At 43.2% G+C, this 15,061-nt stretch overlaps 1 protein-coding gene across 5 annotated transcripts in view; it reads left to right on the plus strand.

The window, feature by feature from the left end:
• The window catches only part of MYO3B (myosin IIIB), a 548,027-nt gene that overhangs the window by 50,227 nt on the left and 482,739 nt on the right, over positions 1–15,061 (plus strand). For all 5 annotated transcript variants that reach the window (XM_079135472.1, XM_079135470.1, XM_079135469.1 and 2 more), the window contains exons 2-3: positions 6,468–6,651; positions 7,354–7,488. In XM_079135472.1, coding sequence (XP_078991598.1) covers positions 6,502–6,651; positions 7,354–7,488 — 285 coding nt within the window. In that variant the 5' untranslated portion in view covers positions 6,468–6,501. The remainder of the gene's footprint in view (positions 1–6,467; positions 6,652–7,353; positions 7,489–15,061) is intronic.

Raw genomic sequence — 15,061 nt, forward strand, 5'->3', positions numbered from 1 at the left:
AGCTAGGTTCTTTTCCATGGCTCCTGTTCATCCTTGAGCACATTCACCTTCATGCCCGTGGGCAGTTTCTTTTCAGGAACACGATGAAAATGATTACAATGTTTGGTGGTGAAGAGTCTTTTTGATCTTCTCAGTGTCTGTGTATTGATGTTCTTTCTCTTTTCCTCCTTCAGGAAGAAAGAACAGGCATCCAAAGGCAGAAGAAGGTCGCTTGCATTCTTCTCATTATTGATTTTCTTTGTGCCATTCAGTGGTTCATTAGTTTTTCTTAACTACAGCTCTGCATTTATCTGGAACATCAGCCCCAGTGGGGGACTGACTGTGCCCCTGTAGGCGAGGGGTGAATGGGGAAGGTGACACTCTGACAGTAGGATTGTGGGTGCTGTAACAGTCTTTCTTTTCCTTCTAATTCCCTAGCATAGACTGAGGGTGAAAAAGAAGGCCAGAAATAGAAGCCCAGTGCCTGGGTGCTCTTTGTTGATCTTACTGTTTCCTACACGTAAGGTACTTGCCCACATCAACTTTGAGACTTCTTGGAATTGTGCTGGGTGGGAATTGTGGTGGGAAATGCTTCAGGGAGGTGGGATTTACCATGTGTATGAAAACCAGAATATACCTTGAGGTGTGTTACCTACACAGATTTTTAAAAAAAACTTTCATTATAGAAATTAAAAAACCTACAGAAGCAAACAGAATACCATCATGCAACTCCACATATGTAGCTTAATATTTATTGGCCCCTATGACCAATCTGACTTCTCATACGCCCCTTATTATTTTCTCTTCTATATTATTTCATACTTCGAATTATTTCACTCATAAATATTCCCGTGTGTACTACTGAAAGATAAGGAAGCTTTTTACATACATCACCACAAATACAAGGATCACAACTAGAACATAATTAATGCTGCTCTCTAACTTCATCAATTAGCTGATCAGAGTTCTACTAACCTCATAAACATTACATTTTTTTTTAGCTTTTTGTATGAACCCATACTTTATTTCCCATTTGAAATGTATTTTAAACTTCTTTAATCCCAGAGTTAATTTTCAATGTATTTATTTTTATTTGCAATTCATTTGTTGAAGAAATTGGGTTGTTTGTCTTGGAAAGTTTTTCACAGTCTGGAATCAACTTATTGCACCTCCCTAGAGCTGTTTAACATGTTCCCTGTCCTCTGTTATTCCTGTAAATCAGTAATCTGAAGCTCAGAAGCTCAGTCAGATTCAGGTTTACTTGTTCTGGCAACACAGTTTCTTAGATAATGGGGTGCTCTTACATCCCGTAGCATAGTGTTGACTTTCTTTTTGCAATGCTCAAAATCTAAGAAATGGAAATCTCTCTGGCATAATGTTTGTTAAAGCTAACCATAGAATATTTCATTTTTTTATGGTTGTTTTTTTAAAAGTATGTCCTCTGCTGATAATTGAAATCAAAACTTCTACGGAAGTCTTTAGACATTCAGTCTTGATAAGATAAAGTAGCTGTGCTATTAGTTTATAGCCCTCTCCCCAGTCCCATCACTAACACCCACTGTAATGAATCCCTCCAGGTGGGTTCTGTTTGTTTCAGTGGAGCAGAATTTTTTGTTTCTTGGATCTGCAGGGCCACTTAGTCTCCATGGGACTGGGAGATTTTCTCCACTGTATTTTCCACAGGGGGCAAGTCAACCCTCTCTTGTGAGCTGAGCTGTTCTCTGGAGGCACAAGACTGGCCTCCTTGCTGATAGTTACAAATAGGGGTGTTAAATGCTTGCGTTATTTTCAACAGGAAGAATATTATTGAGAGTCTACTTTCTCAAATATCACAAAAAGATCTAGTCTCTGCTTTTTAAGAGTTTGCCTTCTAAAGAGAAAAGAAAAAAAGATCAGAAAAAGACAGTTGTTCTTAATTTCCAAGAAACTGCGTTAGTAGCCATTTACCAAGTAAACAGCTGTCTATCTGTTGAGAAGGTGTCTTAGGTAGTGAGAAATTTGGATATTTCCTAGGTATTTGATGGATAATGATGTGTGGGAAAAGGTAGAAAAATGTTTATCCTGCATCAGTATCTATTTTACCCTTATTACCTGAGCAGGAATAGGCTTCCTGGGGAGGTCTTTTTGCCTTGCTAATACCTTGGCTGCTCCTGAGAATGCAAGGATGTGGGTGCCACAGGAACATGGGGAACAACAGAATATTTCTCTGAGTAATGGCTTTGAAAAAACCCATTTGTGGTGATGACTTACATAATCCTACTACATGCAAAAACCCAGCATGTTCTTGAAATCCTCATTTGGGAGCAGCTGCACAGAGACACATCTGGGCCAACAGGGCTTCTGATAGTTTTGCAGGCTGTCTCCCCAATTCCCCTCATGGGGACAAATGCCTTCGTCTACTCTTCCTAAATAGACCTAAGTCCTTCTATTTGTCTGTCAATGAATGTGACTTGTGTAAACTGAGTTTCTAGTCTCTGAAGTCACTCTTCCATATCACTTTCAAACAAATGCATGCAGCCTCCATTTCTAGGACTGGCAGAAGACTCAGCCTCTCAAGGTTCTGCAGAGGCCTGAAGCCCCTGGTGTCATCCTGTATACCACAAATGACCCTTGTTCTTTCCTTTAGTCAAACCTGGCTATTTCCATGTCACCATGGAGGGTACATAGCACTTTCAGCCCTAACTCTCCATGTCCCAAACATGGATGTAGGCAAAGTGCAGTCTACCCTCAAGGTTAACATTCTGACCAGGAGTAGCTTTTGCGCCACTAAAAGGACTGCTCCAGCTACTCCTGGACCAGGAGCTCACCACCCTTCCCAGGCGTTCACCGCCCTGTATGAACTGCTGCTGTTTGGGCTGTTTACTCAGTAGCCTGAGAGTTGACAGAGTCGGGTATTGATTTTAAAATGAGAAGAGAGATGCTGCTGTCAGAGTGCATCTGGGCCGTCAAACCTTTATTTAACCCTGTCTCCGAATGCCAGACCATGCCTGATGGATGGGGCAGTGGAACTTGAGTCCTCTACTTTTTGCTTCTCTAGCACTGGTGTCCACTGTAAATGAATCCTTCCGGGTGAGTTGTGCTTATTTTTGAGGAGCAGAATTTGCTGTTCATTAAGACCACGAGGTACGTAGACTGCGTGACTGAATATTTCCCTTAGAATGTTTCAGTATTTGGTGCAGTGAGTCAGAAAGAGTGAACCATTGTTAATAGCTGAGTTCATCCTATTCTGTGGAACAAAGGTCACAGGATTGGAACTAGGGAAGCCTGGATTCCCTTTCCTGTGCTGCCTCTGAAGACTGAATCGCCAATATGAGCTTCAATTTCTTCATCTGTGAAATAGTGGCATATTGGTTTGCTAGGGCTACCCAAACCAAGTACCACAGACTGGTACTTGGCTTAAAAAGCAGATTTATTTAACCAAGTAATGTGGTTCTGGAGGTTAGAAGTCCAAGATCAAGGTGTCACCATAGTTCATTTCCTTGGAGGCCCCTCTCCTTAGCATGTAGAGGTCTGTCTCCTCCCTGTGTCTTCCCATGGTCTTCCCTGTCTACTTGTCTGATCCCTAATCTCTTCTTATGAGGACAATAGTCCTATTGTTTCCCTTTAAAGTCTCCACCTCCAAATACAGTCACATTCTGAGGCACTAGGGGTTAGGACCTTCAAGATACTAATTGGGAGGGGCACAGTTCAGCCATCATGGGCATGAGGTGATGTGGGGCTTAATCAATGGTTTTCTAATAATTCTCTTAGGAGGTGCACGCTCTCAGAAGGCTCCAGAGGCTAGGGTGACGAATTGTCTTGTTTGCTCTGTTTTGAGAGGTTTCCTAGGCTGCGGACCTTCCACACTAAAACCCAGGCGCCCCAGTCACTCAGGACAGTTGGTCACCCTATCAGTTCCCACAGAGGGCACAGGGCAGGCTCTTGGTTCTCCAGGCTGCCTCAGTCAGAGCTGTGCCCCTTCTCTCAGCTTCTAAATTAGCATCCTAAGTGAGAAGAATTTAACACAAGTGTTTTGTAGTCAAAGATCCTTAAAAAGTCACCTGAGTCAATGGCCTTCTTGTTGCCACATTTTGATTCAAGGTCATTTGCACACAGCAAATTCCAGTCATTTGATTGAAAACTAATAACTGATTGGAGCAAAATTTATTTCATTGTCATTTAGTTTGTGGTTGAAAATGAAATAAAACAGAATGGGGAAATGTTTGCTAAGCCCTGTAGGTTCTGAGGCAGACCGTGGTGCCGTGCCGTTGTGGTGACAGTGGACACTTTCTCAGCTCTCCAGATGCTTGCTGCCTTCTGTTCTCATCTCCTAATTGGAACAGCAGCTCTGTGAGATAGTTAGCACCACACGTCACCATTACCACTGCCCCATGATGCAGCTGAAGAAGCTGAGGCCCAGAGACGAGTCAGTAGCTCATACCTCATAGCTGGTCAGGGTCAGGAATGTGCCAGCAGTTGGGCTTGAGTGTTACTGTGTCCTAGGACTGAGCCCAGACACAGGTGTCTGTGCTGATGGGGAACAGAGACCACAGTGGTTAGTGTAAGGAATGGCATCATGGCTGTTGGAATCCCACCTGGGCACCCTCTCCTGCCTGCCAGGCCACCCCAACTGTTCCTTTTGTAGAAGTTCAACCTAGAACAATGTTTCCAGGTGTCAGGGGTTTGGCGACCTTGCAGTAAAGAACATTGAGTCACATCATGGCAGAGTTATCTCTTTGCTAATTAATTCTCCTTCAGTTTTTCTGATGACATCAAGGGAAATTTGTGCCAGCCTTTAATTTATGTCCATCCCTCAATGATCCTTTTTAATGATCAGCCTTCAGCTGAAGCCCTGGGGCAGTGGTATTTGGCTGCACTTGAATAAACATCTATTGTTTTTAGTGGAATCATCTTTTTGCAGTTAACTTGGATATGTGGCACATGCTATTGGTTTTACATTTAGGGTAATGCTATAAAGTGCCTTTAAAGACATTCAAGGGAAAAGGCAAGTAATTTAAAAGTGTTTAGTAACTACTAGCACAGATGATGGACAGATAGTGCAAAAATCATGAACATCTGGGGAGAAAGATTGATTTTGTGAAGCACTGGAAGGGAGGAGAGGTTGCAGATCCTGAGAACTGTGAAACCAGCATGTGAAAGGCTTGTTTGAACAGTGGATCTTTCAGTGCCTCAGCCCATGGTGGGCTTAGCCTGGGCCCTCATGATACTCTTGTGGGCCCCTTGGAGAGTAGTGTGCCTTTTTTTGGTGGGGCGGGGGGGGAGTTAACAGGGATTGAACTCAGGGGCATGTGCCCACTGAGCCACATTCCCAGCCCCATTTTGTATTTTATTTAGAGACAGGGTCTCACTGACTTGCTAGTGCTTTGCTTCGCTTTTGCTGAGGCTGACTTTGAACTTGCGATCCTCCTGCCTCAGCCTCCTGAGACTCTGGAAACTTTTTTTTTTTTTTTTTTTGGTATGTTTTTCATTATTTTTGAAAAGCCCCCATTAGACAAGGTAAGAAAAAAGAAAAAATATGAACTCTGGTACTAGATGGAAGTACTCATCTTTGGGAGAATGCAGTCTAGAAAATCATTAGAAGTGCAAACTGGGATCTCAGCAGGAGGCAAAAGTGTCCCTGCCCCGTGGACACCAAGTCAAGGAGTGGGATTGGGTGCCATGGCTTTTGCTATTGGAGCCGGGGGGGCCTGCCCATGGGATCTAGAAGCAGACCAGACTTAAGACTTCTACCCAGCCTTAGAGCAAGAGAACTTGAAGGGTTTTTTCCCACAGGCTCCGTCTTGGGTGACTTTACCTGTTGAGCTAGCTATTGGTACTTCAACCCTACAGAACTGTGTCCTTAGTAAACAGAGCACTGCTAACTAAGGCAGAGTGAATTGGCAGGCCTTCGTGAACCCCTCCACGTGATTCCAACACCAGGCTATTGCTGTATGGATGGGATCTGAGCTTGGTTCTTCTTCACAGGCCCCAAGACCTACCAGCAATAGGGGCTATGCATGGATGTGTCTGGTACATTCACTAATCTTGCTTTGACTTTGCACTCAGAGGTTAGGCATTGGTTTCCAGTGGCCATCAGGCAATCCTGATGGTCAAGTTCACCATAATCTGGGGAAAAATGTTTTAGACCTGAAGTTTTTACCTGCTTTCCCTGGCAGCAGCCACCACTCGCTGCCTAGCCAGATGACTGCCCCGTCAAGCCCAGCACCTCCTCTTTGGCACTTTTACCCCCTTCTGTAGTGTGTAGATCATCTCCACTTTGAGAGCTATATTTTTAGGGTATGACAGTGTTGTGTTTCTTCTCCACTTTATATTACCATTTCTTAAGAATGCTTCTTATTGTGCTTTTAGTCTAGTTAAAATAGAGAAGGGAAATAAAAAGTAATAGTAGAAAAAGGTACTGGTTAAGAAATAAATATTTGTACATTCAAAGCCCACTGCCTATGGTCCTGTGACCAACTGTTGCACATAACAAACTTTCTCCCCACCAGGAAACATCTGTATGGATTATTTCATTACAACTCCATGATGCTTGGACTCGAATCACTTCCAGATCCCACAGACACCTGGGAAATTATAGAGACCATTGGTAAAGGCACCTATGGCAAGGTCTACAAGGTCACTAACAAGAGAGACGGGAGCCTGGCTGCAGTGAAAATTCTGGACCCCATCAGCGTAAGTCATGGTAGTAAGCTGTAACCACAGTCTTGTGTTTCAGGCACATTGAGCTTGCAACTTCTTCTCCTGATTTTAGGGATCATTTTCTTGAAAGTTGACATGAAATCTCAAATGGGTCATGATTTGTCAGCTCCTCTGAAGGAAGGGATTCTTCTCAGAGTTAAAACTTTCCTTGTCTTTTGTTTCTTTCCATTTACTGTTGGTTTGGTTTGGGCCCTCTGGGCTCTTCAAAGATTACTCTCTTGGAAAGAGGGATGTATTTCACTCCTGGTTTCCCTGTAAGTCACAAAGTGACCTGGACTTGTGATATTTGATCATCCTAGGTTGACATCTTATTTCAGAGCACTGAAGTTAGAATGCTCCATGCCTTTTTGCACAGTGAAGTTGTGTGTGACCTATCCTGGGTCAGGTCCCTTCAAGCTACTTCTTAACTGCTTTAAAAATTCAGGCATTTTTCAATAAAAAGATATTTATAGTAGTATGGTTAAGAAAAATAGACTATCATAAAGAAATATTAAGCATATGATAACTGCAGTGTTTAAATCAGTATCTGAATCTCTTGTTAGGTATTTTGAAGATATGATAATGATAACATTAAAACTACATGTGTTTTATTACTTGACTGAGCAAGTAATAAAATGGGCCTTTCTCTACACATTAGTCTTAACCCAGTGTTCATGCTTTTCTTACCTTGTTTAGGATATGGATGAAGAAATTGAGGCAGAATACAACATTCTGCGGTTTCTCCCGAATCACCCCAATGTTGTAAAGTTTTATGGGATGTATTACCAAGCCGATCACTGTGTGGGAGGACAGCTGTGGCTGGTCCTGGAGGTAAGAGGCTCCTGTTGGGTAACTACTGATCTGAACAGAGTGCCAAGGGCAAGCAGATGCTTCAGTGCCTAAATAGTGTCTTAAGGTATATGTTGGAGGAGCAGGTCCCTCCTGTGTGGCACAGACACCTTACCAGATGTGGAATTCTCACCAGTTCTCACAGGCAAGCTGTGTACTGAGAATATTTTTATTCTTGTTTCTCTCCTCAAAAGTCTAATCAGAGGATCACAGACTCTGGGACAGGAGTCCCCTGTGTTTCTCTTTGCTAGCAAAGCAATAAACCATCTTTTCCCTTTATCTCAAAAAAATTTAAAAAAGTCTAATCATCTTTTCTTCTGCTAGAGAGTAAATACAGGAATACAATTGGAAAAGATAATTTTGTTCCCTAAACTCAAACAATTCATAGAATATGTACCAATTAAATGCAACTCATGTTTATAACTTATTAACCCAGGGTGTTCTTGGCTTACTATGTTTGAACTGGTTTGTCTGTGTTCATTAGTCCTCATCACAGATCAAATGTCCTGCAAACTGACTCAGAGTTGCATATAGGTGGTTTACTGTAGAGTTCTGGAAGGGGAATAGGTTTGGAAGGAAGTGTGGAAGGCAGATGTGGCAAGATAGATATCAAACTGTGATGTGGTTGCAACCAAGACCTCAGCTGATCCTCTGAGGAAATGGAGAGCTGGGCCTTTGCAGGGTTGTCCTGAACTCTTATCTCTGTGTTGGCCAGTCATTGGCCCAGGAGGGAGTATGACCTTAGCAGAGGCAGGTAACTATAATGGGGTGGGGGGGGTGGATTTCTAAGAGGGGTGCATCTGGGAGGTGAGAGTAGGGAGCAGGAGATACTCCCAGCACCTTTTGCTGTCAAGTGGGAATCCGAAGGGACAGCACTTTATCCACTAGAGTCCTCCATTTCCTCTTCTTTGTAAGCAGGAATAAATTTGTGTATCTGGATGCAAAAGAGTCAATTTCTCCAAACTCCAATTCTCCATGGGACTGAAATAACAAGGACAATAGGACAGGCCTCTCATCTCATTCTCACTAGGCCCACCCTGATTTGTTCTGAACCAGCTCATACCTCCCTGCCTAAGGTCACATGGGTGACCCAGGAACAGTGACACATGTGGAACCCGTAAGAGAGAAGCACCAAAGGCAAGGCCAGTCCTCTCTCCACTGTCTGGTGCCTCTTGTCCCAATCTTCCTGGCTCCAGGTGGGCCTGAGCATGGGGCAATATAGATCAGCTTCCATGGCAACCATGTCTGGAGAATTCATTGTTATATTCAAGTGGGATAATCTGCAGGGAAAATGGTTTGAATATTTATGTCACATCAATTGCCTTTCCTCCAAATATAAAGATATAAAGAGATTTTGGTTTTTAGGGATCATCTTTGTCCCTTTAGTTGTCTGGTTAAGTCATATAATACATTCTCATATTATCATCTGCCCCCTACCCTGGATATACTAGGATTTTATCCAGCCAATGAAGCCCTTTAACAGTGCTGCTTTATTTGAAAATGATAAAAAAAATAGTTTCTGGGGTCTCCGTTAAATTTATTTGCAGTCTCACCACAACCTGATGGAAGTGCAGTGACCAAGAAAACTTAGCTCCTGCTCATTCCCTCCCCCAGACCTCACCCCACACCCCAAAGTGTTGTGCATTCAGACATAGAGAACCAGAACTTCCAGGAATTTTCCAGGATCTATAAAAGGGGCTACCAGGTGAGCGCACCCTCTTCCTGATGAGGCGTGGCCTGCAGTCATAGCACCTCAGGCATAGCCAAGGAAGCCAGGAAGGACCTGGACAGATGAGAAGGAGCTGTGAGAGAGTGTCTTGTGTAGGTGCTCCTCTGCCATCTTCCTCTTGTTTATTCAGGGTGACCACAGACAGATGAAGTTGCCCTGAGTCACTGAATTAGTTATACCTCAGTAACACAATATGCTGACATTTATGACTTTTTTTGGTTGTTTTGGCTCATGCCAGAGTTGATAGATGGGATGCTGAATGTCCTCAGTCTTTTCTGTCCCTTGATGGGCTCTCTAAACCAGGTTGCTAGATGGTTGGGTGCACCCAGAACCTCTGAGCCTTATACAAACACAAGATTTCTGGACTCCCAACATAGGCAGGATCCTTCACTTTTCTTCACTTCAGTCTTTTGGTGTTTAGTTGAGGGACAGAGGCCCAGAGAGCAGAGCAACATGCCTATAGTCACATAACCAGTTAGATGGCAGAATTGGAGGGAAAGCCACTTGTGTTAGTCAGTTTTTGTTACTATAACAGATACATAAACTTAAAAAGAGGAAAGGTTTATTTGGCCCACAGTTTTAGAGATTTCAGACTATGGTTTATTGGCCAGTTGCTTTTGGGCCTGTGAAGAGGCAGTACATCATAGTGGGAGAACGTGGTGGAGGAAGCTGCTCCCTCATGTTTTTTGGGAAGAAAAAGAGAAAAAGGAAGGGCCAGGGCTCCAATATCCCCTTTGAGGGCATGCCTCCAACCAGGTCCCAGCTCCTACAGGTCCTGCCACATCCAAAAGCACCATGGGCTAGTGACCAAGACTTCACCATGTGGTCCTTTGGGGAAGGCTTATCAGAACCGCAGCACCACACTCCAGCATGCTTTGCCATCTTGTCCTGTGCTGCGTGTGATGTTGGGGGAGCATGGAAACACAGAATTGGGGTCTTCAGCTGAGGTCATGACATTTTCTGACCACACACACAGAGCTGCTGGACAGTGACGGGCCACAGAGCACCCTTGTTGTGTTGCTCCATTGTAGCTCTTTTAGGTGTGCTTTAGGAAATTCATGCAACAAAATTACCATCTGTTTAATATTGTTCCCTCATTCTGTGTATTGAGATTAAATTTATGTTGCTTTTGCTCTTTCCTGGCTGAATGTGGTGAAAGGACTGGTGAGAAGCTATTCCACACAGCAATATTGGAGGATAGAAAAATGTTATTAATAACTCCCTTAAATCAGCCCAACTCTGAAAACAAAAGCAAATAAAAATGTCATTTCTGAAATTCATTCCTAATTTGTTAGTAGAAAGCAAACAAAAGCTCCCTTTCATGATAGATACCAACTATATTAGAAAGGTATGGAGAGGAAACATATATAATGTAGAGGAAAATTTGTAAATGTTTTATGTTAAGTGAATATTAAATTCTTAAAAATCTGTAAGTCCTATTGTCTCTCACCTTCATAAAATGTAATAAGGAATTAAATCTTTGAGCAAAACACAATACTCAGAAAGAACATTCAATTTGCGCAAAGGCACAAACTACATTTTCTCTTTCTCCTTTTAGAGTAACACCTTGACAGGTAGAAGCTATTCATTTTAGTAAGACTCAAATGTTCAACTTAAAAGAAATGGTTGAGAGTACAGTAAATAAGGCTGAAAAGAAAGAAAAGAAAAACTGTTTTTAAGCCATTAGTTCATAAAAATCTGATCCCCTCCCCCCAAATCTAAGTATAACTTCAGTATATAGTATGTAGAACTGAAGCCGGAGGGTGGGGGAAGGTGCACCTGTTCAGTTTTTGTTTTTACTTATGGCCCTAGAAAGTCCAGTTTAGGCCTGAATATCATTGGAAGTATTAGAAATCAAACCATTGTCACCTACTGATACAGTGGTCTGCATTAAGTTCACAAGGTTAATGAATCGAGGTCTTAGCAGGACTGCGATGGGAGAACAGGACTGGTAGGTTCTGATGGGCCAGAGATAGTTAGAAAGCACTGAAGCATTGAATCCCGACTTAGACAGTAGCTTCTGGCAAGTCTAGAGAATGAGAGTCGCTGCAGAGCTGGGAGTCCAGATGATGGGCAGAACACTCAAATGGGAGAAGGGCAGGGCTTTGAAATGCGACAGAGTTACATCCTGCATGCATGTGCTCTGTGTGCTCAGTAAAAGACAGTTAAGAAGCTGAGGAGTGGCAGTGATCCTGCCCACCCACAACTGTACCCTCCATGTGCCTAGAGAGACTGAGATGGGAGGTGGGAGTCTCAGAGCCTACCTGCCTCTCGTGGTGTGAGCATCTCCCCACTCTGATGCAGCGCTAGGGTGTCAAGTGACATGGTTTTCATCTGTCTACTTTCAAGCCAGTGACTACCTGGTACCTGGTAAAATAAACATGATCCATCCCCACACAGCAGGAAAAATGTGCTGCTCTGGACTGAAACAGGGACAGTGTCCAACACAATGCTTCCTAAGTCATCCTCTAGGGTAGTTTTGACTATGACTTTTGCTTTTTGTTCTCTGTAGAACCTAATAGTCCTGAAAGACCTTGACCTCCTTGACCTTGACAGCCTATTGAATAAAAGGGCACTGAAAAAAAAATTCCTTTTGTTTCTGCCAACTGACTGGGTCACATCAATGGGCTGGCATGGAAGCTGCTTGACAGTTGGAGTCTGGGCTGAGGACACAAGTCTGGCTATTGTGTTGCATGGGCCATTCTTTAATAACATGGAGGAGAGTTGACAGCTTATTACGCAAGGAATATTTTATTGCTTGAAATTACAACTGTCCTAACAAATGCACATACCGTGATTGAATCAATATGCAATGGTGTTTTGGAAAATAGATGTGGAATGTAAATGATTTTTCTGTTTTTCTTGGTTTGGAGCAAAATGCTCATTAAATTCTAAGTACGTCCAACTGCCACATTTCTGAATGCTGAGGGCGTAGGGAGGAACTGCAGGGATGGAGACACACCTCTGCACTTGAATCTGATGGCTGGCAGAGTGGGTGGGGATCAAGGCCTGATGTGCCAACCCTCAGGGCTGGGGCAGGAGGCTCGGTGGCCTTCTTACAACTCTAAGGGGATTTTTATTTGATGCATTTAAATATAATTCTTGTCATGTCCATTTCACTGAACATCTACTCTGGATAGACAATTATCAGCGGGTACCTGCATTCTTTTTTATATCCAAGTGACCAAAGTCTTTTTTCTGTAACCCACAGGCTGCCCTTTAAAACCTGGCTGGTGGGCTTGTCAACTTCACAGGACAGCTTCCTTGAAAGGTGCCCCGAGCAGTTTAATTATATGTTTCTGTGGATTCTGGGAAGTCAGACAGCTCTTAAACTCTGACATTTAGTGAACAAAAGGCACTGCCTGAGTAAGATCCTTTTGTTGTTTTTAAATCCACAGCTGAGTTTTGATCCTGCTGACAAATAACTGCTCTTAAATCCCTTCATGGGTTCTGAGGTTCTGAAGAAAGTTTGTAAGTTGGCTTCCATATAAAACATGGCTGAAAAGGCTCTGTTTGCAAATGTGACCACACATAGGGTAGGGAAGGAGAGAGGCGAAACACGGTTTCAGGGGCAAGATTACAGGCTTGTATCAGCTTGGATCTTTACCTAGCATTGAATTTAAATTTTTTTCTTGGTGAAATTTCAATAGTTCATTTGTAATTCAAGGAAGTGTGTGCCTCCCTGAGATGTGCGTCAGGCTGGAGAATGGTCCTGACAAGGGTGCTGTCCTGCCTGGCATCCCTGTCACTGCTTTACTCTGGAGGAGGAAATAGTATAGCTATTTCTCTTAGTCTCCCAGCATCAGCAGACTCTGTCTCTTCTTCACCTTCCACATACAGTTGATCAGGAGTTTCTGTCCATTCAACCTCACAAGAGCCTCCCAAATCTGCCCTGTCCTTGTCATCCACCTGACTTGACTTTTTGATCCTCCCTCCCTCAATGGCTTCAGCATTTCCTGATGGATGCCCAGGTCTGGTGCTGTCCTCTTCCATCGAGGCTCCAATCTGATGCCCAAGTCATCTTTCTAGAATGCAGATCTGAACACTGAGACCCTCTGCCTAAAATCTTGCTTTCCTTATCTAATGATATGTTGTATTAAAAGTAGACATGGAGTGACACCCCAGAGTCCTTAGAAGGGCAAATCTGTCATTCCTGCTCCCCACCTTCTTTCCTTATCTCCCTACCCCAGGATCCTTGCACGCTTTGTCCCAAGAATAACAGTGTTTAGAATTCATAAGCATGTGTGTGTATGCTCATGCGGGCACACACACACACACCCAAACACACACACACACACACACACACAATTTTCTACTTCCTTTATTTGTATAGGATATTCCCAGGCTTCTTTTCCTCGGGTACTCTTCCCTCTCTTGCCCTCTCGCTCCAAATTCATTTGTCCTTCACACTCCTAAATGTTAAGGTCTTCAGAAGAATTTCCTAGGCCAACCCCTGGTGGCCATCCCTCATCAGAGTTCAGACTTCCCTCTCTTTGGTGCCAACACTCTCCCTAGGCACACCCCTCCTTCCTCAGCCCATACCCAGTTTCTCATGCGCCCATTTCTGGGTGTTGAACCCTTTGGGGCTAGGGCCCGTGCTGTATTTGTGATTAAGTAATAGCTAATAAACTGACCAGTCACAGACTACTGGGAACAAAGAGGTGCACTTTGAATGTTATTTGTCCTTTCAGAATCATGTAAGGAAGCTAGAATTGAAAGAATATGGAGTTCCTTTGAAGGTGATGGTACCCCGTTTTTTGACATTATAACTAAATACCTGAGGTGACTAACTTATGAAGAGAAGGGTTATTTGGGCTCACTGTTTTAGATGTTCCTCTCCATGATTAGGTAGACCCATTGCCGTTAGGCCTCTGGTAGGGATGCTGAGTAGCAATGGTGAGGAGCAGGTGGCAGAGCACACTGCTCACTTCATGGCTAAGGAAGCGAATGAGAAAGAGGAATGGAAAGGTTCCTACAATCCTGTGGGGTGCGGGGGTGTGATCCTCAGGACCTGAGGCCTTCACACAAGCCCCTCCTCCAAAGGTCCACAGCTCCTCCCAATAGCATGGCCTTGGGGACCAAGCCTTTAACATATGTACCATTTGGGGATATTCAGCATCTGAACTATTAGAGCAAAGATATGATGCTGGCACTCAACATTAGGGACATTAGAGCCATCATGTTAGTCTGACATTGATAGATGGTAGATTACAAGGTCACTTCATATAAACCCAAATTGGACCATCACAGTCTTTAATGCAATTCATTGCTTTAGGGTCCCTCCTAAATAATTCCCAAGAGATAGTAATTTTATGTTCGTTTTAAAGATTCCCTAATTCTATATTAGATATTTAGTCACAACATGTCACTTACGAACAATTTAAATGGTAAAATCATGGGCAAATTCTGCTCCAGATTATCTTGGTTGTTAATGTGTGCAAAGTATCTGCCAAGTTTATAGTAAGGGATGCCACCCATATCAAATAAAAACATCTGCTTGCCCTTTATTAAAATGTTGCAGGTGTTCATAATTAGAGAGACCTTAATGTATTATTACCTTAACAAAGAGTTGTCTTTTTTAGGAAAGCTGTTAATCTGTGCCCCCTCAGGTTTCCTTGTGTAAGAAAAGCCAGTTGACTCAAGCAAACACAAACCAGGGACCACCTACTGTTCACTAGTTAACTCTTCCAAATTGCAGACAAAGCCCTAGGAGAGAACCTAGATCTCTAAAGCAGGCGGCCTTGTACCTTGATCCCAAGGATGGCTCTTAGAATCGGATGAAAACTTTTTTTCTGAAAAAAATGCAAGATGCATGTACCACAAGCT

This window comes from Sciurus vulgaris (genome assembly GCF_902686455.1).
Source record: "Sciurus vulgaris genome assembly, chromosome: 3".
NCBI lineage: Eukaryota > Metazoa > Chordata > Mammalia > Rodentia > Sciuridae > Sciurus > Sciurus vulgaris.